General features: G+C 36.5%; 2 protein-coding genes across 16 annotated transcripts in view; one reads left to right on the top strand and one right to left on the bottom strand.

Annotated features, from left to right (window-relative positions):
- Positions 1 to 9,291, top strand: part of MAP3K4 (mitogen-activated protein kinase kinase kinase 4) — a 120,227-nt gene extending 110,936 nt beyond the window's left edge. For all 13 annotated transcript variants that reach the window (XM_074309366.1, XM_074309365.1, XM_074309373.1 and 10 more), the window contains 4 exons: positions 1,861 to 1,983; positions 4,943 to 5,049; positions 8,203 to 8,382; positions 8,716 to 9,291. In XM_074309366.1, coding sequence (XP_074165467.1) covers positions 1,861 to 1,983; positions 4,943 to 5,049; positions 8,203 to 8,382; positions 8,716 to 8,736 — 431 coding nt within the window. In that variant the 3' untranslated portion in view covers positions 8,737 to 9,291. The remainder of the gene's footprint in view (positions 1 to 1,860; positions 1,984 to 4,942; positions 5,050 to 8,202; positions 8,383 to 8,715) is intronic.
- A 6,556-nt stretch (positions 9,292 to 15,847) lies between these two features.
- Positions 15,848 to 26,052, bottom strand: part of AGPAT4 (1-acylglycerol-3-phosphate O-acyltransferase 4) — a 170,686-nt gene continuing 160,481 nt past the window's right edge. For all 3 annotated transcript variants that reach the window (XM_074309379.1, XM_074309381.1, XM_074309382.1), the window contains 3 exons: positions 25,597 to 25,672; positions 22,081 to 22,279; positions 15,848 to 17,073 (listed from right to left, as the gene is read on the bottom strand). In XM_074309379.1, the coding sequence (XP_074165480.1) occupies positions 16,982 to 17,073; positions 22,081 to 22,279; positions 25,597 to 25,672 (367 nt within the window). In that variant the 3' untranslated portion in view covers positions 15,848 to 16,981. The remainder of the gene's footprint in view (positions 17,074 to 22,080; positions 22,280 to 25,596; positions 25,673 to 26,052) is intronic.

Genomic DNA, 26,052 nt, shown 5'->3' with positions numbered 1-26,052 from the left:
TGACTCCCATTTGGGATTTTCTTGGCGAAGATACTAGAGCAGTTTGCCATTTCCTTCATCAGCTCATTTTACTGATGAGGAACCAAGGCAAACAGGTTTAAATGACTTGTCCAGAGTCACAAAACTAGTGTTTAAAGCTGGACTTGAATTTATGAAGAGTCAAGAGTCCAGACCTGGTCTTATATCCCCAGTACCACCTGCCAGTTCATTCTCTAGAATTGCATTCTCTCACAGCTCTCTTCTCCCATCTCCCGCCTCCCCTCCCCCAGGCTCTGTTCTGGTGCCAGGTTTGCTATGAAACCTTACTTTAAAAACCTGTGAAGTTAACATCTCTAAACCACTTTGCTAGTTTTGGACCTCTCTTGTGCACTTACTGTATTATAAATTGTAGCTCAGTGATTTTGACATTTGTATAATATGAGGGAATTGGGGAAACTGAGTGAACTATTTGACTCCATCTACTGTCTCAATTTTGGATCTATTCCAGTTTCTGTTTTATGAGAAAACTTTATTATATTATTTGAATTTAGTCCTGAATGACTGGGAACCTGAACACCTCTTCTGGTTATTAAGAGACTTTTAATTAAAGATCTGAGTAATGGTAATCAGGAATTCAGTTAGACCCAAAGTCAATTCGAGAAGTTTTCTCCCAGTTCTCTATCTCAACCAATGTGTCTTAAAATTGCATCTGTTCTAGCTCTCCCTCGCAGCTTGAAAAATCCATTATCTTTCCTTCAATTGGAAATCAGATTACTTGATCTTATATCCTGGTTTATAGCCTGTTGTTTTCTTTTACTGCATAAAAATCTCTCTCCCCTGTATCAGTATCCAGCATCAATCTGAACAGGCCTTGTCCCAAATTACTATGCAAGTAGTATACATTGCCTAATAAACCACTAATTAATAAATTACTCAAAAACTTTTTTTTTTTGTTTCTTCAATTATTTCAGATTTTACCCTTCACAAATACCCTTCATTTGATTATAAACTCCTTGGGAATATCTTGCTTTTTCTTTGTATTGCCAATTTTTAGCAATGTCCCTGGAATACAGTAAGCACAATTGACTGATTGAAACTATACCAGTATAGTAACAGCCTTAGTTTTTAAAAAGTGAAATACAGGACTTAACATACTGGTATGTCATATTTTGAGAAAAAACATTTTGTGAACTTAGATAGAAAAAGAAGACTGAGAATTACTTCAGACAGGTACTGACCCAATCTTCTATGTTGAAAACAGAATGTCAATAAGTATTTTTAAAGTACTTATTATATGTCAGGCACTGTGCCTAGTGCTGGGGATTCAAAGAAAAAGCAAAATCAATCCCTTCCTTCAAAGAGTTTACATTCTAATGGGAAAGACAAAATGTATATAAATGGATACATAAAAGATACACATAAAGTAGAGGAAGGATATGTATTACACGTTTATTACTTGTAAGTGGGATTAGAACTTTCATTGTGTTCTTTTTCAACCATATTGTAAGTCTAACAACAAATTTCTATAAATTATATGGCAGTGTCATTGGCACAATTGGCCTTGAGTAAAGTCAAAACATTTGAATCTACACTCAGGATCTTACTTTTTCTAAGATTATGAAAGTAGCCTTTAAAATAGTTTGATAATCATGAATTTTACATCTTTACCTTTATTAATAGCGTGGTCTTTTATGTGCTGGTTGTAATTTGTATGTAGACAGTCTCTACTGTTTCACAGAGATACATAAGTGAAACTCCTTGGTTGCTGTGGTAGTAGTCCAGTGAACTTGCCAGTAATTCTATGTGCTATATATAAACAGATCTACATTAGAAGTGATTTTTGTGATAGTGGTAATGTAACTACTATTGGTTCTTTTTCAGGAGCCAATATCTTCCTTACATCATCTGGGCTAATTAAATTGGGGGATTTTGGATGCTCAGTCAAGTTAAAAAACAATGCACAAACCATGCCTGGAGAAGTGAACAGTACCCTCGGCACTGCAGGTAAGGAAATGCTAAAAGTGGCCTCGGACTTTAAGGTTATCTCATGCAATCTCTACCTGAAACGCATATTCCCTCTATATCCTAACAGATAATCATCTACCCTCTGTTTAAACATCTGCAGTGATCAAAAAACCCTCCATCTTCTGAAACGGCTCTGATTGCCAGGAATAAAAATCTGCCTTCCTTGCAAATAGCTTCTTATTGCTTCTTGTTGTGCCTTTAAGACAAAAGAGTGATTTTTATTTGAAAAAATTAGTGATTTCCCACTCAGTGTTCTCTTTCCTCAGTCTAAAAAGTGCCATCTCTTTTAATCCACAATTGTATGGCATAGTTTCCATCTGCCACCAGATAATAGTCCAACCCTTCTAAAATGTGATACTTCAGACTCAACCCAATGCTCTATGTTTGGCTAGACCAGGAGAGTTTAGTGGGGACCATTGCCTTCTATATACAAAATACTACATTTAATATAGCTTATGCCCTCATTAGCTTCCCTGGTTGCTGTCAAATTGGTTCATGGAGAGTCTCAATCCACTACTACAGTCTCCAGGTCTGTCACAAATTACCACATCTCAATGATTCTGAAATTGCTACTTTATAGGATTTTTCATTTACTCCTTTTCAGTTTCATTTTGTTGGATTCAGACCATCATCCTAACTTATATGAATCTTTGGAGATCTTGATTCTGCCCTCCTTTGTGATGTTTTCTTCAGGATCATGTCATCTCCAGTTTTGGTGTTCAGGTTTTTAATTTAAAAGAAAAATAAAAACAAGGACAGGCACCAGGGACAAATCCCTTTAAGAAGCCACCCACCACTTTTATGGTTGCTAACAATTTTGAGTACTCTAAATCTGGAATATTCAGTCAGTTTCAAATACACCTAAATGTTGATGATTTTTTCTACTTAGTCTACAAAAATACCTCCCATGAGAGACTTTTACCAGATACTTTGTTGAAATCCAAATACAGTATCTGCAGCATTTCTCAGATTTGTGATTCCAGGAATTCTATCCGTTGAAATTAATGACTTGATGTTTCTTGACCTTAATGAATTTATACCACTTCTTTAGGATCACTGTTTTCTTACCTATTTGTTCACTAACTGTTCCTTCTAAAATTTTACCTTGGAGTGTACACACTGTACTTTTTTGTAAATCTACCTTCTTCCTCTTTTTTGAAAACAGATGATATTTGCCTTTCTTTAATCTTGTAGCATCTCTTTTATTCTCCACGAGTCTTAAAAAAAGAACCAATAGATGGTGCAATATATAACACTGGCCATGGAATCAGGAGTATCTGAATTCAAATGAGACCTCAGATATTTAATACTTACTAGCTGTGTTACTCTGGGATTAACTTCTTTTGCCTTGCCAAAAAAACTCAAACATTTATCAGTTCATTTAGGCTTAAAAAAAAAAAAAAAAAACACCAATAATACCACTAAGTCCTGTAACTTTGGAAATAATTCATCTGAGCTATGTGATTTTTTAACACATGAAAGGCAGCTTAGTCCTCTTATCACTCTTTTACAGTTTGGAAGATGAGGCATAAAAATGTTTATCGTTTTCTGTTGCAAAATCAAATAAACAAAAGTATTTTTTTGTCCTCTCTGACAATTTCTTTGCACTGTACCAACTCCTCCTCTGAGTATTCTTTCTTTAAGAGACCATTTTTGTTATTTGCACTTTGTATAATTCTCATTTCATTTCAGACATTAGCCTTCTTGAAACTCTTTTTAGATAATCATTCCACTTTTTTTGTATCTATCCTCAGTGCTCTTGTCTTTTACACAATTTTAAATTGTTTTCCTGCATCTCTATCACATTCTTACATATGCCCCTTTAAATCTAAACTCAGTGTTGCTTTCTTTATATTCATTCCTTTTCTTTTCATCATGAAAGCAAATGTAGAATTTCTTGAAAGCACATAGTCTCTCTTTGATCAACTTCCATGAAATTAGAAGAGTAGACTTACCTTTTCTCTTGGTTCATTAAAATTCTCTTTTAAGTTTTAGGGTACATATCTAACTGAAGCATGCCTTGCTTTTATTTGTCATGAATTGTAATTTGTTCTAATCATCTTATTCCAAGAATCCTCTTCTTTTCTCTTTACTATCCAGGTCTTTGAGTCCCCATCTCACTTAGAACAGCATCTAGATTTGCTCTTACCCATCCTAAGCTGAGACTTGAGCATAAGCAAAAACTAACAGAAGCTAACTGCTAAACACTCATGCTTTAATAGGAATAATTCCTTTAAACATTGTGTTCAGAAAATGTTTCACCTTTAAATTATGATTTAATATTTTATATTTGAAAGGCATAATTATAAATTTTATAATTACATGTACATATAAATTATATTATAATTATAAATGCATATTTTAATCACTTGCAGAAGTAGCCTAGACTAACACACAGTTCAAGCCCTATGTCCAATAATGAGGGTATGATCTCAGGCAAGTTGTGAGGCTCTCAATGTTCCAAGTAATTCCCTAAAATTGTATGTTTCAGAGAAAATACCAACTTGCCTTGTTAGAGGTGAAAACAGAGGTCCAGTTGTCGTCCTTTTTGTTCCCATGTACAATAATCCTGTCTTCAGTGTAATCAAAACAACTATGTAACATTCCAAGCATAGCACTGAAAACAATCCCAAACACAAGCTGAAAACGAACTTTTATTGTAACATGCATATCTTCATTTTCAATTTTCAGTTGTAACCCTTAGCATCCATTCCCTTTTTTATATTTGGCTTATTGTATAGATATTTAAGATAAGAGTTAAAAATCATAATAACTTAGGTAATTGTAAAGTTGACTACTTCAGAGAGAGGCACCTTGGCCTGGTGGCCAGGGAGTTGGCCTGAGAATTATGAAGACTTCCCTCATCCTGAGTACAAGAAAAATGAATTTGTTATTTACCCAGTATATACATTCAGATCTTACGTACATTGTTTTAAAGCATACATGGCACCTGAAGTCATCACTCGAGCAAAAGGAGAAGGACATGGGCGTGCAGCAGACATCTGGAGTTTGGGTTGTGTTGTGATAGAAATGGTTACTGGCAAGGTAAGCATTGTGCATATACTTAGTTATTGAGGAAAAAATTTCAGTGACCATTTTAGGAATTGTATTTGTTATTTATTAAGCCTCATTTCCTGCTAGATGTAAACATGATTGTGCCCCCTTAATAGATAACATGAAAGTAATGAAAATGTTTCAAGTAAAAGAGAGAAAAGAGTGTGTGTGTGTGTGTGTGTGTGTGTGTACCAATAATTTAAATAGAAAAATGTTTGCTCTTAATTTTAGACAAATCTAAGACTAATAAAGATTTGTTTGATAGCTCACTTTTTGATGAATGTATAGTACCATGTGTTTTCTTTGGATAAAAGGAAGTTTAAATTTTATCTTTTGTCACTTCCTTCTTTGGGTTTTACTTTTGTCAGGCATCACAAGGTAAGCAGCATCAAGTATTACAAAATGAAGTTAAGTAGCTTCTAAGGAAATAGTTGATTTTTCAAGCACTTACTGCTCCCTATGAACCAGGAACTGTATTGGGACAAAGACAAAAAACTACCCTTTGTCTTTCAAATGTGTATGTGTAGAAAAAGCAGGTGCCTTGTGATGGGAAGGCACAAGCAGCTGGGGAGACTAGAATAAGCTTCAAGTACAAGATGGTGCTTCCTTGAACTCTGAAGGAAAGCAGGAATTCTAGGCATGAGAGGGAGTGAGTATTATGCGAGAAGCAGCAGAAATGGCAAATAAGGGGATCATAGACCAATGAGGACTAAAGCTGGAATAATAAGTTAAGATCAAATGGTGTGAAGATTTAGAAATGCCAAACAGAGGAGTTTGTTTGGTGGTAGGAATAGGAAACAACTGTAGGATGGGAGGGGTGGGATACGTCAGATCTGTGCTTTAAAAAAAAAAAAAAATGTGTGAAGGGGCTTCAAGGTAGGAAGATCAAATAGACTATTGGGATAATTCCAGCAAGAGGGAATAGGGGGTTGAGCCAGAGTGGTAGCTTTGTGAGGAGATTATAGACAGGACAAGATCTGACTATTGACTGGATTTGTGGGTTGAGGATAAAGAGACTTCAAACTTTGGTGACTAGAATTATGGTGGTTTGAAGTACCTGCAAGACAATCCATTCAAAATGACAATCAAAGGACTTAATACTTGGTTCTTTAATAGGGAGCCATTACAATTTATTGAGCAGAGGAGTCATATGGTCAGATGCATGCTCTAGGATTGTCACTTTGGCAGCTGAAAAGAAAATGGTTTGAAGAGAGGAAATTTGACCTTGGGACTCTGATTTGGAGTCTGTTGAAGTATAGGAGACTAGAACTTGGGAAAGAGATTAGAGCTGAAGATATGGGTAGATATCTAAAGAGAGATTCATTTATGAAGAGATGATCATTGAACCTATGGAAGCTGATGAAGTCAAGAAGAGAAGAAAGCCCCCGGGACAAAAGCTTAGGTTACATATAACCTCCAATTAGGAAACAGGATATGGATAATGGTTAACATGGATGAGGAATATGCAGACCACAAGGAAAAGAAATGAGAAAGAGAAAAAGCCATCAGATCATAATTTGTTTTTCTATGTGGTGAGGGCAGTCAACCTGAGATCACTGGGGGAGGGAAAAGGTCATTTTCTTCATTAGAGAGGAAAGAATGGTATTAAGCAGTAATGAGATGAGAAGAGTAATAGAAGGAAATCACCAGCACATGATCTATATTCTCAGTAAAATAAAAGTCTTCTGCCGAGTAGTTTGAGGATCTTAAAGAGAGAAGAGTTTGGAATAGCTACTATAGGGAATCAATTAAGAGGTAATTGGAGCAAAAGAATTGCTTGCAGGAGCAAGAGTCCATTTGAGTTTAGATAACAAAATTTATAGTTAACTCAGGAAGATCTAGTCATTCTGGCTCACTTTTGGAGTAAATTGAGACGATTATAGGCCACAAAATACTCAGTAATGATAAAGAATAAAAAACCCCTGAAATACACAACATTAATTCAGGTGTATGAGGTTCCCCTCTGCCTCCCATCTTTATCATGTGGAGGTCTTACTCTTGCTGCTGTGTAAATTCCATCAAGCCTATGGAACACCAGCTTCTCCTAGGAAATTTAAGTCCCAGTCCTCCACCCCAGACAGGTCCTAAGAATGGCCTCCATGCTCTTCCTTCCACAACCCATCAGAACACTTACTCTATCTAGAACTCCAGGGCAAGTCTGATACCTTTTCTTGTTTTCATGGGCAAGTCACTAAGCTCTTCTTGGTTTCTTTGTCTGTGAAATAAAAATGTCTGCCCTACCTACCTTTAAAAGTAATTACAAGGATTATAAGAATTGTGATATCAATAACAAGCACTCATTTGTTTATTAATTTGTCATATTGTAGCTGCATATGTGATTGTATCATACCTGAGATGTGATTACAAATGTCATAGATTTATTATCTGATAAAAATGTTAACATGATAAAATAGATTTCATCTATTGTCACCATCTAATGCAAGCTGTATGACTTGAGCAAGTTGGTCTCAGTTTCCTCATCTTTAAAAATGAGGATAACAATGGTACCTATCTCCCAAACCTCTTGTGAAGATCAAATGAGATAATAATTGTAAAACATTTGGCACATTGCCTATCATAAAGCAAGCCCTTTAGCTATTGTAATTATTATGAAAGAATTGCATATTGTTGTTAAAGTTGGTGTTAAGTTTAATTTTCCAGAAAAAAAAGGGACTTGATGGCAAAACTGTTAATCTCCACATTACTGTCTGCATTTCACCTAAAGTTTGAAACAGATACTTACCATACTTAGTTTTTTTTCTAGTTGCCAAGTAATCTTTTATAATTAAAATGAAGAATATGCTTTCATTGTAAATATCATAAGTAACAAGATTACATTTTATTTGGAGATGATTTGCTTAAAAATCCAAGTAGGCAGACTAAGAAAACAGTATCTGTCACTAATAATTTTTTCATATCTATATTGTGCTCTTAAATATCTATGTCTTTTAAAAAAAAAAAAAAACTATGTCTTCATATGTTGTTGCCTAAAGAGGTGAATAGAATAAAAGAAAAATCCTATGGTAAAAGCCACTGACATGAGCACTATAGGAACTTTGTATAACTGATTAAATAGCCTGGAAATGCACCTGAACATTTTGTATGAGAATGTTGCGTAAAAGTGGGATTTTATCTTTTTCATAGAGGCCTTGGCATGAGTATGAGCACAACTTTCAGATCATGTATAAGGTTGGAATGGGACATAAGCCACCCATCCCTGAAAGGATAAGCCCTGAAGGAAAAGATTTTCTTTCCCATTGCCTCGAAAGTGATCCAAAGATGAGATGGACAGCTAGCCAGCTCCTCGACCATTCGTTTGTCAAGGTTTGCCTGATGATTGTGGTGATTTGGGAGAGGGATGGGAATGAATACTGGTGATATTCAGAAATTAAGTATACCTCAGTTTTATTATATAGTAATGTTATTATTTATTGCCATTAACCCAAACACTTAAAAGTGAGTTCAAACCTCATTATCAGCCCAGATTAGTGTCATGTACTTTGATCTTATCAGGTTTGAATTTCATTTGGCCACAAGGATACAAAAGACGAGACTTAAGCTTAAAGATTTTATTTTCCTTTGTTAGAAAACAAAAGAAATTTATAGTGACTTTTCTGTAAGAACTAGTGATATTGGTTCTTTCCTCCTTATTCACAGGTTTGCACAGATGAAGAATGAAGCTATTCAGTATGTAACCTGGTAGTGTGTGTACTCAGACAGATTCTCTTAATCACTACTGTATGTAATATTTACATGAAGACTGTGTTGAGAAACAGTACGAACGTTTTTAACCTACCACGACTGAAGACTGCACAGGTGACGTGCGTCACTTCTCCTGCTGCTCCCGTCTGTTTTATGTGGCACGCAATGCTCGTGTGCAACCATGTCTGCAGAGTGTGAAAGTCAGAGTGCCGTTACTACTGTACATGGACCATTTCCTTCTTTGTCTGCTCCGTCCCTCACATGATGGAGGATTGTCGTATTAATGCATAGTATTTTTGACCTTTCTAGGCTCAAAAAAAGTTGTCGTGTTACCAGGCGTGCTGGACCTTGTTTTTTAATATCCCATTTGAGTGCACTGACTGTGAACCTTTATCCTATTCTGGGGGGGAGGGAGGGAGCTTCAGATTTGTTATGCAAGAGCTAATTAATGAAAATTAAGGAAAAAGATCCTTTTGTTTTGTTTTGTTTTTCTTTTTTTTTTTTTTTTTCCTCTCAATAAATGGTTTATTTTAGGAAGCTTTTGCTTGGTCTGTTCTTTTCTATTTTTTATACCAGCATTATTTTACTCAAGCAGAGAAGGAACTAAAGAATCATTAACATAAACTTTGGGAGCCAGGGCTTATTATTGCTGTGGAGTGATCTGAATAAAAATTGAAAGGAAAAATGAAGATATGAGGTGATTTATTTGCATATGGTTTAACAAATTTTCCAGGAAGATAGGGGCACTCATCTAAACAGTGCCACTAAACCAACTTCTCCAGGTCTCTTTTACCCTTCTGGTACCATGATTATGAAGAAGTGGAGTGATCCCAGGCACTGAAGATACCATATAGTCCAATACATTCCGGAATTTCTTCAGCTCCAGCTTCTGCTTGATGACCTCCAGGAAGCCCATTACACTAATGGGCATAATGGTTAGAAAGTTTTTCCTTGACATCAAGCCTAAATTACCTCATTACTCCTAATTCTGCCTTCTTGACCAAGCTGAACAAGTCTCCTGGTTCTTTGTGCCGACAGCTTTTGGCAGTGACCGATCAATACAACCAAAGGCTCATCAATTTGGGAGTGGAAGGGACCTCAAAAGTCATAAGAAGTGTGGGACTGGCATTTGAACCCATGTTTTTCAAGTGCACATTTCACTCTTAAAATGATGATGATACCTCACTCTGATATTGTAGTAGCTAATGACCATGTAAAAAATCATGCTACCCTAAAATTTTTCTTTTAAAAATTTGCTGTTAAAGTTTCACATTATCCAGTTGTTATAGAATAATCTGTTTTTTAAAGTTAGAGATAATTAAGTTACCTTCAGAACTGCTGTGAAGTTTCTTGATTTGTAGCATTCTTTTGGTTCATCTAAAAGTAATGAGACTGTTATACTATATGTATCTGTTGAAGGAAGCATTTTCTGCTCACAGCCATTTAGATGGTAATAGCTCACTTATAATAAGGATTGTAAAAGGCAATACACACGTTAATTGGAATGTGATAATATATACCTCTTCCCCCATCAGGAATTTGTGTTGCATAAAAGATGACAGGTGACCTAGGTTTTCACCCTCTGGGCCAGCAGAATATAGAAGTTCTGCTAGATCCCTTCAAGTTGTACAGACCTCAAAGGTCATGTTTTTCAAACACATTCAGCTAGTTTCCTGCTGGCCTACAATTATCCCGTCACTTTTTTCTATACACTATCCAAAATAGGTATTTTTAAGCATTCAGTTACTTCCCCTATTTTCTGACATTATCCCTATGACCTTTTTCAGGGGAAAAAACGCAAAGAATCTGTGAATTCTCAGCACAGATGGACCTGAAAACCCCTTTCAAATTAATTACTTTGAGTCTCAAGCACTCCACTGTGATACGTTAGTGCAAAAGGTGTCTCAAGAATCTCCACTGCATGGGGGCAGCTAGGTGGCGCAGTGGATAGAGCACCAGCCCTGAATTCAGGAGGACCCAAGTTTAAATCTGGTCTCAGACACTTTAACACTTCCTAGCTGTGTGACCCTGGGCAAGTCACTTAACCCCAGCCTCAGGAAAAAAAAAAAAAAAAAAAGAAGAAGAAGAAATCTCCACTGCAATTTGGAGCTAACTTCTTGATGTCTTTTGGGACTATTGATTTCTGATTTGATCCCTTCATTTGCAACTCTTGGATGAAATAAGTCTTTGGTCATCCTATAGTTTGTTCCCTATAGTAGTCCCAACACTCTTGTGATAACCTAATGCAAATTAAGGCCTTGCTCTTTGAGTGATCTTTACTCCCTGGAGCTATCCCATCACCCCTTTAGGACTAAGAGGATAAATCAGAGGCCTAATTTGCCTATCTTCCTCATCCTCTAAATTACCTCAAGAAAAACCCTGAATATAAATTATGCTCTAGGTCACTCCCTTACTCCTAGTAGGAAATACCATTGTATTTAGTCACTCTGTAACTCACATTGCTGCTGACAGCTACTCAATTACTCCTTTACAAACCTCATAAAAACTGAGCCCTTTATACCAGTTTAAGTTCTTGGTTATCCAGATATTTCGATTATTCCCTAGAGTTATTTCATTAAATTTTGGGGATTACTTTTGGAAGCAGTTCTGTTATGGACATTGCTAAAAATTACTACACTAAGCAAAATTTCAAAAAAACAAGGGTTTATGGGAAAAATATCCATGATATATTAAAAAAAAAAACTGCTAAAAATAGCTACACATTTTTTTAAATACATAGTGATTAAGAAATATGTATATATTGAATAGTGACAGAATCCTCAGCTTGGGACTGGTGTTCAGACTGCTCTGTGGTTCTCTAGGACCGGACTAGCAAAGTTACAGACAAGCTCTGGTGAGCCAAAACTCTGGGATCCTAACCAGAAAGAAAGTGGGGGGTAGTGGGGAATGGAATGCATTACTGCTGCCCAGCCTTCCTCCACCCCACAACTCCTCCTGCATCAGAAAAAATATAATAAATATTTTACCTTGAAAAGATCCTGAAGTTTGCTTGTAGAAGTATATCTTGTAAGGGTTGCATCTTGTGAGTTATTGTGAAGTGGTAGGGTTATCTGTAACCAGATGAAAAGTTATAACACCAGAAGTAGATGACTGGCTCATTTGTCTTACCTCTTCTCTCTTATGTTTTGTGCAGCTTGGTTCAGATGCTCTCATTTCTTGTGAATGAAATTAAACATAACAAACACTAGATCTGTGTTCAAATTATTCCCTAATATATAATTGCACTGAAATGTTTTCTTAAAAAAAACTGTACAGGCTTTTAAGATGTAATTTTTTGCTAAGTCTGTGAACAAACTAACTCAGCAGTGCTTATCATACTTTACTGAAGAGTTTTGCTAAAACTAGTGCATGTATTTAAGTCTAAGAAATCAACTTTCATCTATTGTTGATTTGTAGAGATCATGGCCAATTTCTTGTTAATTTACATGGATATTCTACATCTAAGTCAATGTGGAGGTGAGGAGTAGAAAAAGAAGGTAAGGGCTTTGTCTATACTAACTCGATTTGTAAAATGAAGAGAATCTGTCTTTTATTCACAGGCCACCTTATTAATTGAGAAGATCAACTAGAAGTCATTTTTTTCCCTAATCAGCTCTGCCAACTGTGTTTCAGGAACAGTGCTAAGTACTGCAGATAAAAAAGAAAATTATCCTCTGGATAGTCTAACAATAGTCCCATTTTAATAATTTTGAAACTTAAATCCAAGCAGCTAACATTTTGCCTAGCATGAAAAAAAAGATAAGTTCTACAGTCTTCAACATTCTTTTTTTTTTTTTTTTTCCTAATTTTGAGTTCCAAACTCTCTTGCTGCTTTCCCACTCATCAAGAAAGCAAGGAACATCAACCACATATGTGAAGTCATGCAAAACATTTCCATACACAATCCCAAATTTCAAGTGTTTCATTCTCTTCCAATTTCAGATATTACATTTGTGTAAATGTTAATGGAAATTGTTCTTAAAATACTCATAAGTACATGAGAATGGCTCAAAGTTACTTTAAACGCAAAAGGAACCCAAAGTCAATTTTTTTATTGATTTGAAGCAATCATTCTTTTCACTCAAATAAATTAAGTGCTTTTGAACTCTGTTCCTGAGTATTTACAGAAATAAAGGCTGCTGTTTCTTTTTCTTTTCTTTAAGGGGAATTAATAGAGCAATGACTACCCTCCATCTTTGGAACCCTTGTATATAACCCATCTCTTTTACCCATCCTCATGCACCAAGGCTACGAGACTCCAGGAACTAGACACTGAGACAATGTCAACAACAATAAAACTCATGCTTCAGTTTTGTTTTTGTTTTTTATTTTTTTCCCATGTAAACAAAATTAAGACTACTTTTGTTAAGGCAATTGTAAAACACAGTCGCTTATGGAGGATAAACACTGATGCCTAACAAGACAACAATATGTACGGCTTTTAATATAGTAAACCAGAAGAATTTTTATTACATTTTGGCAAGTACCTTTTCCAGGCAGGAATATACACACTTCATCCAAAAGCTTTAGGAAAAGAAGGACTGGGTAATATATAGTCAACTCTGATTATGGATAGATCTTACTTTCAAATTCTGTTTCACATAACTAAAAAGTAGGTGATAAAAGTCCTTTAATGATATTATTCACTAGCTCATGTTGACTAATGACTTTTTTTCCTTTCCTATGTAGGCTGATAGCCCAGCAGGTTCTTTATTCTTTATCCCAAGTTAGGGACTGAGTGATAGCTCAATCAGAGTGATTACTATTTCTTTTATCTGAGATAAATCTAGCAGGGAATGGGGGAGTAAAAAGACTTGTGCAGGGCAATCTATATTAATTTTCCAGCTCTTTCTGAGCCTCAATTCCCTTATCTGTAAAACAAGGGAACTGGATGAAATGGCTTCCAAGGTCTGTTCCAGCTTCAGTATTTATGATCCTATAATCCTGAGGCAGATTCTTCACAGTGTGGCTTTATTATTTTGCTGAAGTGTAATGAATCCCCCAAACATCAGCATGTTTAAATTTAAAGGTAAATAAAAAAGCATATCTTGTAGTCAAGGTCAAATATGTTTCTTTTTGGGACACTCCACTATCCTGGTACCCACTATATAAAGGAATACTGTGATCTTTTAGCAGAAGGGTTCAAGCTCATCAATTTCTAAATAATGGCAGAACTCTAAATCTTGGACATATCTTTATATTTGCTGTCTAAATTGTTTCTACTCAGAGCAATTTAACTTTCCACTTATAAATATGGACATGGCTAATGCAAGCATTTAAAGAGATGCCAGTGACTATAGGAGATAAGCCAGTATTAAAAATGAAAGTGACCTGTACCAAACAGCTGCCCAAGTAAAGTTGTTGTTTTTTTTTTTTTTGCCCATGTCCACAAAACAAGTAACCTTTGGAAATTTTAAGATGAGCTTCTTTTCCAAGGTTAGTCTCCAATTAAGTGCCCTAGTTTGCTATAAGGGACAGACTGATAATCCTTTCTTAACTAGGTAGGTACTATATCACTAAGTTCCTGCCTAGTCATACATTTTAAATCTATAGATATATTTTAAATCACTGGTCCCATCTTTCAACTTTAAAATTACCTAGATATTATAGCTAATAAAAAATAACTAGGTTTCAGCACTTAATTCTCCCTCCCACCTTTCCATGATCACTGCCTTTGTAAGCAAGCTCTAGAAAGGGCAAACTCAAGATGAGGATGTCAAACAAATAGAGGCTAAGAAATAAGAGAGAATCTTAATCTATAGTTCTCTAATTCAGGGGGAAAAAAACCAATTTAAACATCCTTTGGAGTTTTCATTCTTGGCCAACCATCTTGGGGTCTTATGCTGTTTTGTTGAATGGGTCAAACCCACCACAAAGTAGAAGCAGTAAAGGATAAGAAAACCTTGCCAAATTAGAATAATAAAAGACAATTTTAAAATACAGGGAATCTCTTCAAAGAAAACAAAAATGTCTAAAAATGGGGACAAATTTTTGTGCTCTAAAGTTAGCAAGGAACAAAAGATAGATTACAAAAGATGGTGGAAGGGGCAGCTAGGTAGCACAGTGCATAGAGCACCAGCCCTGAAGTCAGAAGGACCCAAGTTCAAATCTGGTCTCAGACACTTAACACTTCCTAGCTCTGTGACTCTGGGCAAGTCACTTAACCCCAGCCTCAAAAAAAAAATAAAAAATAAAAAATAAAAAAATGGTGGAAGGTCCAGATTAATCCAGTCTTAGAAATGACTACCACTGATATATCCCAGAAGTGTTCTCCCTTTAAATTTCATCTTGTTTATGTTCAAAGGCAGGTTTTAAAAAATAGCTCATGATGAGTCTTGTGACACTGTAATCCAGTCATCAGAAAATGATGAGGAAAAAACATTTTGTTTATTTCCTAAGTCACTATCCTTAGTGTCCATGTATATATTCACAATGATGAGACTTAAAGTAATGAAAATGGCAGTGTGAACCTCATGAAAAACTGGGCTCATTCAGTCACATCTCCAAAGTATGATTGGTCCTGTTTCTTGTTTACATTTATTTTTCCTTCTTTCTCATAAATCAAAAGCTCTTTAATTCTGCACCGCAGAACACAGTCACATTCAATAAATATTAATGGACTGAATAAGAAACAGGTTCTCTGAAAGTAGAGCTCTCTGAACAGAATGAGCCTTGAACCTTACATTTGTCTAAGAGTCAATATCTGCATTAATGCTTGATATTGGATTTGTATCCACACACACACACACAAAAAAAAAAAATCCCCAGATGACTAACCAGAAATGGCCAAAGTCATACATATACCTGTTACTTAAAAACCAAACTGAGCGTAGCATTACTACCTGAAGTATAATTGTCCCTAAAGGAAACTATCTTATATAAAACAGTTCTCTTTTGGGTAAATTATTGCTTTTTCTAGCAGTTGGCTATGTTGGCTAGCAAGCAGATGTTAGCATGGGGTCCTTCATACTAGACATCCCTCCAAATTCTATCCTAAAGAATCATGAACTGAATCCTTTGGTAGAATCAATTAGGAGTTACATAAGAGAGACCACTGCCTTGATCAAAAGCAGCTTTCAATGAGAGCTACTAATGATGTGTTTTTTTGTTGGTTTTTTTTTTTTAATGAGAAAAAAAGGCTAAATAGCATTTTAATCAAGTGTAAGTCCATGTTTGGGTGAGATTTCTGGATTGTGCCAATGAACTCACGCTTTTTATTTAGTTTTGCATTTTTATTAGCTGATGTCATGGACAAGGGAACACCCACTAAAGGTGGTCATCCGCTGGGTCATCATATTATATTTGGTCTTGAGGGTGAGAAGGAAACAGGCATGCTGGTGCTGGCTTGGAGATGAACGAGATGGAGCCAGAGAAATCACAGCAGCAAAAACACCATGGGTAAGTCACCCAGGAGCCAAGTAAGAGAAAAGAAAGGCTTTTTTGGAGGGAGGGGGGATTCAAAAGCCTTCACACAACAGTTTCCTCTGTTTCATTCTCCCTCCCAGATGTAGGCAGATTCCCACTTACTGGTGATGGATTTCCATCTTCCTTTTATCTGGGATGACCCTCAGGGTGCATCTGTCTCCTTTAGAAGGCTTCCCCATCTCCAGGCATGGTGGCCATTTCTGCTTAAGCAGACTCCAGATCACCTCGTGATAAAGACCAGAGAAATGCCATGCCAGAAAGAGGGACCGGGGAGAGAGGGAAGGAGGCCCGTGTAAACATATACCACAGATGTACCAGACATACAGGTTTTTGTTCTTGGAGGCATAATTTAATGCTCTTTGTAAAAGCGCTCTCCACTCCATCCCTGGTAACCTTTCAGAAGGGTTACAGAAAACTCAGCACCAAAAGATGAAAGGGATTCCCTAGCCCACCCCCAAAGTATGTTTTGGATTATTATAAAACATAGGCCTTCCTCATATATGGATATACACACACACACACACATACAGGCGCTCACATACACACACACACTCACACACGCACACACACACAGAGAAAAAGAAAGAAAACCCGCTTAAAAATGTTAGGAGAGGGGATTTGAGAATTCATCTTCTTCCCCATCTGGCTTTGAGACCAAGCCCCCTACCCCAAAAGGGAGAGGGGCTTTATATATATCCCCAGTAGTCTCTCATCCAACCTTCATCACTCTGTCCAATTGAGGAGAAGCAAGAGTTTTCTGAAGTTCCCTTTGGATGAAAAGCAGTCCCTGAACCAATCACTTGGATTTCTGCTTGCTGTCGTTGTTGCCATAGGTGGAACCTTTGTTGATTTCTGTCACGCTGATCATACGCCGAACCCCAACAGATGCTGCAGAGAGAGGAGGGCCAAGAGTCAGAAGGAAACTAGGATGTAAAGGCACAGAAATTCATGGCAGGCCAAGGGTCCCTGTGATTTTAATTCAACTAATTCCACTGAGATCTCACACTAATTTTTTTTTGGGGGGGAAGTAACAGTTCACAAGATCTATTAATATTCTTATCTGTTAAATATCCTTATAAATCAGAGACAACAAAGGCCATTCAGTGCAACCCACACCAACTGAGAATTCCTTCTACAATATTGTCACCAAAGGGTCATAAAGTCTTCATTTGAAGACTTCTGAGTAAAGGGTAACATCACCCCCAGAGACACCCCATTTCTTAAAGTAAGTCTAAATGCTGCTTTCATTAAAGTTTATCTGTCCTCTGAGTTCAATTCTATGAGTCTAAAGAGAACAAGTTTAATAATCTCTTACACACAACAGCTTTTCAAATATTTACACTAAAGCTATCACATTTCCTACCAGTCCCAAGATTGTTCTCATGGATTAAAAGCCCTCATTCCTTCAGCAGCAGCATCCTGAGACTCTTCACCATTTTATTCTCCCTGCTCTGGATATTCTCCAACTTATCCTTCCTTTTAAATGTGGCACAGAAATAGAAAGTATTCCAACTGAATTCAACCAGGGCATAGTTGAGGGTGCACTTAAAATCTTCCACATTCAACACTACCTCTCAATGAAGCCCCAAATCATATTTAGCTTTTTTTGCCTGCCATAGGACTTCACAATCCATCAAAATACATAGATGTCTCTCAGAGGATTAATTATATAGACACATCACCTTCTGTTATGTTGTTTTTGTAAAGATGATTTTTTTAAACCAAATGTATAATACTTTGTATTTGTCCCCACAAAATTTAACCTTAGAAGACCTGCCTTAATAATCTACACCAGGGCTTCTTAAGCTTTTTCCACTCATGACCTCTCTTCACTTGAGAAATTTTTATATAACCCTGAGTATATAGGTATGTAAACCAAACTTTATTGGTAACAAATCATAATTTCGTGACCTCCCCCCATTCAATTAGGATACCCATAGTTTAAGAAGCTGGATCCACTAGCAATGATCCAAAAATATGCTAGTGGATCCAGCTTCTTAAACTATAGGTATCCTAATTGAATGGGGGAAGGTCATGTCAGTGATTCCTCCAGCTTTGTGTCATTAATAGATTTGAGCAATCTCACAACGATGCCTTTATAAGGTCATTGATAAAATACTCATTGGCACAAGGCTCTTGGTCAAGGATGCTGAGATGAAGGCATGAAGTTGCTATGAATTTAATTAACTGCCTACTGTGTGGTAAACACTGTTCTGGGTACTTAGGGAAACAATAACAAAAATAAAATACATTCAGATTCTAAGGAGGTAAGTCACAACATTTTAGAAGCCACTGGGGTAGCTATACTGAATTTTCAAAATAGAAAAAAAAAAACTACTTTGATTTTTTTCTAACTATAAGGAAAAACACTATTAAGATCACCAAAAATTTTTTGGTTTATGTGCTATGCATCAGACCTATACAAAATATGATTTGTTGTTGTTCTTGTCATTCAGTTATTTTTCAGTCATGCCTGATTCTTCATCACCCCATTTGGGGTTTTCTTGGCAGAAATACTGACATGGTTTTCCATTTCCTTCTCCAGCTCATTTTACAGGCAAGAAATTGAGGCAGACTTAAGTAACTTGCCCATGCTCATGCTCACATAGCTAGTAAGTGTCTAAGGCTAGGTTTTAACTCATTCCAGGAAGTACTTTATCTACCACCAATCACTCATCCTTTATCAATCCTTTACCATCTCTTAGGCTGAAAGCCAAATTCACATGTAATTTCCCTATTAGGATAAACAAACAAACAAAAAATTGGGAGACCTGGAAGGAAGAGATTATTTATTGTTTAGAACTGCACTGATGTGAACAGTTCAGGGCATATGTCATGTAGCAGAATTTGGACTATTAAAGGGCTTTAAAATCTCTCTCTGACATCTGTTATTTCTCTTTTTAACTCAAAACCTTTCTACCTGCAGCACTTCTTTCTGAGATTATTGCAATAGCCTTTAATCTCTTCTCTCTTGTTCATCCTCCATGCAATCACCAAGATTCTATCTTTAAAAGATAAATCTGACCAAAAAAATTCCAGCACTGAAAAAGTTTTGGTGACACCTTTTTGTGTTCCAAATCAACATATTATCAATTAAAGCCTTTCATGGTATGCTGCCCATTATTTTTCCAGCTTTTTTCCCCCTGTTATTCCTCTTACACCAATTCTTCCAGTCCAAATGGTTTGCTAACTATTACCAACACATGATATTCCATCTTCTTCCCCTGTAATCTTTGCCCAGAACCTTAGTCTTCACTTCTACTTCTTAAAATTTTATTTTCCAAATGTAGCAAGTGATTTATCTGTATAAAGGTCTAAATAAGGCCTTTCCTGAACAAGAAAGGAGCCATGTCTCCTTCTTGAAACTACTTTGTATCATTTAGTATAGACTTATTCTCCTTGTATTCTACTTTTTGCATGTCTTTTTCCCCATCCAAGAATGCAAGTTCCATGAGGGCAAGAAATATTTTGTCTTTGTATCTGATGCACCTAAAACAGTAACAAATGGTTTCTAAGTAACACCAATACTACCACTACTATTGCTATTACCACCACCACTACTTGTTTCTACTTGTTGTTCAGTTATTTCCAATACTTCACAACCCCATTTATCTTTGTGGGAGCAAAGTTATTATAATGGTTTGCCATTTTCTTCTCCAGCTCATTTGACAGGTAAGGAAACTTAGGCAAAGAGGGTTTAAGTGATTTCCTAAAGGTCAAACTGGTAATGTCTAAGGGCAGATTTAAACTAGGAAGATAATTCTGATTCCACTGTGCCCTGTGCTGCCCGGAACCCTTACTACTAGTACCTTTTTAAAACAGAGGAAGAAGCTAAAAAGGCACATGACCAATTTAAAATAACAAATCAGGATAGGGCTAAAACAGAGGTTAAAATCCTGATTAGGAGACAAGCAAGGTGCTTGATTCAGGCAGCTCATTCTGGAAATCCAAATTTATTTTCAGGGACCATTTTCTTAGCCAGTTGTTCATTTCCAAAGTCATTTCCCCTCCACTCTCCATCCATGGTAGCTGGGAGAAAATAGAAACTGTATCATGATCATCAATAGTTTCTTGCTCAAACTTTAAAATGTTTAGAAATATCATGTAGGTTCTTTTTGGCAATATCACTGGTGCTCATTTCAGTCACTAGAAATTGGTAGAAGTCTTAAAATACAGTAATGCCATAGAACTAAACAATTTTGATGAAGTCTTCTAAGCTTCAGTTTTCTTATTTGTGTTAATAACAAACTGACTGGTACTTCAGTATTTTTCAAAGTGACAGAAAACTCTTACTTCAATCAAATTTTGTTGGACTCCCTTCTTTATAAGGAAAACTATTTGGATTTTTTTTTGAGCTGTGTCTTTATTTTATTCTGAACTTACAAAAATGATCTTTAAAAAAATAAATAAAATAGACATTCCTAAATAGTCAAGATTCTTTAACAAAAATGAATGAGCTTTAGAATAAACTCTCTCAGTCCTTCCAAAATCTGCCATCAAATAAAGCACTGCCTTAATAATTATGATTCATTTTTCCTATCACACTTGTGGAATGAATCTTAATAAGCAATTAACAGTCATTAATAAATAACAATAGCAGGCAATTATGTAGCACTTTAAGATTTGTAAGCTTATAAATATCTCACTTTCATAAGAAACTAGCTTTTATCACATCCTCATCTTTACAGATGAAGAAACTGAGGTGACTTGCCTAGATTCACAGTTAGTAAGTAATTGAATCTGGATTTAAACTTAGATCTCACTGAATTCACATCTATCACCCTATTAATAAATGCTTGACTATAGGAAGGAAGGATGGGAATATATAGCTAGGTGTGTCATTGTCAGCCAAATCCTTGTGAAATTTAAGAAGGGAAAGGTAATCTTGTTCTCAGGAGGGTCCAGTGCAAATTACACTACCCATCCAAGACTTAGAAGACTCCTCCCCACCAGAAATCCTACCTAAGTCTTCTCATGGGAGGGAAGAGGCAGTGGGTAGCAGGATGTGAAACAAGCAGAGAAAGAAACAGATTCTGCTAGAAGCCTTCCCCAGCTCTTAAGCTTTGCTTTTATGTGCATATGCTTGTGTGAATTTTCATGTTGTTTCTCCTATCAGATTCTGTTTAGGACAGATGCCATTTTTTGACCCTTGCAGCCCCAGCACTTAGCCTGACACATAATAGCCATTTAATCAACTGTTTAGTTAGGGACACTAAATAAAAGAAAGAATAAAAAGGAATCTGAATTTGGAAAATCTCCAAAGAAAAGTACAGTAATGAGAACACAAGCAGGGAAATAGGAAGTTGCTGCAGATGATAGGAAAACTGTTCCCAAAATATAGGGGGATCTGACAGCAGGGCTGCACTTAGGTTGAGAACAAAAGGGCAAGTGAGGCTGCTGCTCTTACTTCTGCTTCTTTGTAGTCTTCCCTGCCATGAGTGCTGTATTAACAAAAGTGATAAGGCTTTCTGGGGTTCAGAAGCGAGGGCTGGAGGGGAACTCCCTAGATCAACATTCTGGACCTTGGAATACTGGACCTTTTTTCTAAGGGGGTCCTGTGAGGCCCTGGCTGCTCCCTCAGCAGTAGATGTGACCCATGTAAACATGGAAGACATGAGGCAGCCAGGGTTCTAGCTCCAGCTGGAGGGGACCAGCACAGAAGGACAGGGGGAGATTTCTGAGGGCCTAGCTTTCTATCACAGTTCCTCGGAAAGCCTTCATAGTCTGGGAAATGCTGGGTGGGTGATTCCAGCAATTTAGATGTTCTCAGCTCCAGCCCAGGTTTCTTCATCTGAAGTTCTGGGTGGGAAAAGTCTCAGATTAGGTGCTGGTTGAGCCTGCTTGCTCCCTCGTAACCCTCACATGACTGACTCAGAAATCAGCTGCCCCACTTACCCACAAAGATGACAAGGGCGAAGCTGGCCAGTGTCAGTGATGAGCCGCTGCTGATCATGTTAACTACCAATTGGAACAAGGGGTACAGAAGCAGCAGGGCCCAGAAAAGCCAACACAGGAGAGTCCAGGGCCGTCGGGGTGGCACAATGGGGGTGCCCGGGTATGTGCCTGTCCTGTAGTATCCCTCCTGAAAGGCATCCTGAGAAGAAAAGCAGTATAGTGGTGAACTTACAGGGGCAGGAGTTGAAAAGACAGGGGGCAACAGCTGAGCTCATCAGACTAAAGGCAGTCCCAAGGTCAGGGGGGAGGCCATAACATTAAATATAAAATAATAAACATTTACATACCACTTACATAGCATATATTTATATGTACCTGGCACTGGGCCATGAGCTTCACAAATATTTCATTTGATCCTCGAGATAACCTTGCAATATAAGTGGTTTTATTATCCCCACTTTACAGATGAGAAACTTGAAGCATACAAGAGGTTAAGTTACTTGTCTAGAGTCACACATAGAAAACAGATTTTGAAATAAGGTATTCCTGACTCCAGCCCCCAAGATCTATCGAGTAGCTACAGAATAATGGCAAGACAGTTATCTTGTCATCATACCATTTCTATCTGAATGCCATCATATGATAAGAATGAAAAGAAAACAATAACTTAACATTTGCAAAACATTTTAGATACACTGTTTGTTTAAATCTCACTATGACCCTATTTTTAAAGGTCCTATAATCTCCACTCTACAGATGATATGGAGACACAGAGAGGTTAAGTCACACAGCTATCAAAGATCAGAAATAAGATTCAAATCCAGTTTTTACTCATTCCAAATCCAACATTACTTCTACTAAGGCACATACATGAGAGTGCTGGGAAAACATAAAATATTAAACAAATGTAAGGTAAGAAGGCAGGTAGATAAAACTTCTGATGATGAAAAGATTCATTTAGATAGAGAAAGGGAAAAAAGGAGGGAGAAGACGGAAGGAGAGAGGGAGAAATACAAAGAGGAAGGGAGAAAGGGAGAGAGAGACACAGAGACAGAGAGATAGAGACATTCACACACACACACACACACACACACACACACACACACACACACACACACACACCTCTTCCAGGAATAATACTCATTGCATTTGCTCAGCCAAATTACATTCTGGAGTACTAGGTTCCAAAATTTAAGATTAGCTACACAGTATCCAGAGAAAGAAAAATGGGGTGCTAAAGGAACTTGAGTTCAAATCCAGCTTTGGACACTTGCTAGCTGTGTGACTCTGGATAAGTCACTTAATTGCTGTCTGCCTCAGTTTCCCCATTTGAACAATGGGGATAATATTCATACCTACCTCCCATGATAGTTATGAGGATTAAATGATTTAAAATTTGTAAATCATTTTGCATAGTGGTTCATACAATAGGTGCTTAATTAGCATTTATTATTTGTCCTCCCCCATTTGAGTCAAATGAGAATAAGTTAGAAGAACTGGAGATATATAGATTAAAAAGAAAGAGATCTCATTTTTGTCTTCAGGTATCTGAAAGGTTATAACATAAAAGAAAGAGTCAACTTCATTTGCTTAGTTCTAGAGGTCAGAACCAGGAGCCATGGGTAGAAGCTGCAAAGAAGCAACTTTAGACTCAATTTCAGGAAAAGGTGCATAACAATTGTAGTGTATTCCCTCTCATTAGAGGTCTTAATACTCCCTTATCAGATATGTTATACTGGAATTTTTTTTTGTTAAGTTTAAGTATTGTAACTTGATATTCTAAGATGATTACTATAAAGGTCACTTCCAACTTTCAAATTCTGTGATTTCTGCACTTTAGGTCAGATTATGAATAAGGCTGTGAAGAACTCATGATTAATCAGATAGTTATCTCTGACACAAGCTTTCTCTAAAGAGATAGGAAACTAAACTAAATACAGTAGTCAATTTTTTGGGGGGGTGTAACATAAATTACCACACAGAGGAAAATATAAAATATTTAAAAATGGCTTTTTTTGTGTAGTTTTGTATAATATAATAATAATGTGGTAAGTACCACAAAAAAGTAAGTATGATTCATCGCCTAATATTGATTCAAATGAGCTAGATTAAAACCAATTAGATATGCAATATGGCCTCTTTTCCCTTTTAGATTAGCTTTTCCCTCCCTTCCTCCCCCATATGCACATTACTTTGAGTGTGTCTGGTTACAGATGGAGGCCATAGGAGAAAAACTAAATGGCTAGGGAGGACATAATTGGAATATGTAAGTGGATAAATATCATAGATAATTGACTGTCAGCACTAGAAAGAGCATTATAACAGCTAACATTTATATAGCACTTTAAGGTTTGTGAAATGCTTGGCAAATATTATCAGATTTTCTCTTCACAAAAATCCTGGAAGGTAGGTGCTATTATTACTTCCTTTTTAGAGATGACAAAACTGAGGCAAAAAGAAGTCAACTGAATTGTCCAGGGACATACAATTACAGTTATCCTTTCTACATTGCAGGGGTTAGGAGCATGGCACTCCCTGCAATCTGGAAAATCCATGTAAAATTTTTGGCTTTCTCATCACCAGAGACAAAATCTGAATTATAATGGTATTAAAAGATAAAATATGTTGAATATTATATAAAACTATACACATGCTTTATGCTTTTCTGAGTTTCTAAGCTTTTTCTGTGTCAACTGCTGACCTTCATATGGCTTCCTCAAAACTCCCCCAAAATTACCACTTAACTTCTTATGCTGACCTTGAATATATCAAAAGTGTGATGAGGAAAGTCACATTGCGGAAGGGATAATTGTAATACCTATCCAAGGCCAGATTTTAATTCAAGTACTTGCTCAATCTATTGTATAGCTATCTGCAAAGATCAGATTTATCTTTTGCATTTGCTCAAATTAAATAACTTTCTGAAGGTTTGCAAAGCCCTTTATACATATTCATTTATTTGATCCTCAGAAATGTTATTACTATCCACATTTTGTAGGTGAGGAAATTCAGGGTAAGGGAGACTAAATGACTTGCTCAGGATCTTACAGCTATACAGTGTCTGAAGGAAAATCTGTATTCAGGTTTTCTAACTTCAAATCTAATATTCTGTCTGCTGTACTTAACTATGTCAGCAAGCTTTCAATTTATTCTCATATGGAATGATCAAAAACCCGTTCATTATGTTTAAAAAAGCTTATAGCTTATTATTTTGATGTCTGGACCAAATTTTCCTTTAGCCACTGACATCAAGAATTAATTGATTGATTTGTATTTACCTTCTCCATCCTTTGATAGAAGGACTAATGAATTTTAACATGGAGATAGTGGAAACTTTAGGACACAGGAGAAAAGGGAAACAAAAGAAACAAAAGAGTAAAGCAGGCTACAAACTGGAACATTTCAACCACTTGATACTAGTAGCACATCTAGAGCTATCTTCTGTTGCAAGGAGAAATTAATTATTTAAATGATTTATAAACCACTATGAGACTACTTGCAAAATAGCCAACTAACCTTCTCTTGATAGAGCTTGTGGAGCCATCTGGAACACTCTTCCTCATCTTCTGGGACTTCTTCTAATGGAATCCTTCTGTAGAAGCAAAGAAAAACCAGCAAAGATAAGGACAGGACAGGCTACTCAAGTGTTCAGAAAGAGCAAGCCCCTTATGATAAAAGGCCACCATTTCTATGAAGTTTAAGAGGCTTCACTTCTGAATTCTAAATTCCAATCTCATTCTTTTAATTAAAAAACTTAAAGCCAAAGCAAAATCCTGTAGGTACATTTGATGAAAACATGGTTGCCATCAAATTATGGAATAGACAATTTTACTGCCCTCTTGGGCAATGAAAACGATTATAAGATTTCTAAATAAAAGCCAAAGCCAGGCTAGAGTACAAAATTTTCAATTCTAAATCTGCCCAGGGACTTCTGTCAATAGATTAAGTGCTCCAGTCAGCCTTGATCTGCCT

The sequence above is a fragment of the Sminthopsis crassicaudata genome, chromosome 4 (assembly GCF_048593235.1).
Source record: "Sminthopsis crassicaudata isolate SCR6 chromosome 4, ASM4859323v1, whole genome shotgun sequence".
NCBI lineage: Eukaryota > Metazoa > Chordata > Mammalia > Dasyuromorphia > Dasyuridae > Sminthopsis > Sminthopsis crassicaudata.
This window is presented reverse-complemented; position numbering and strand designations above follow the sequence as displayed.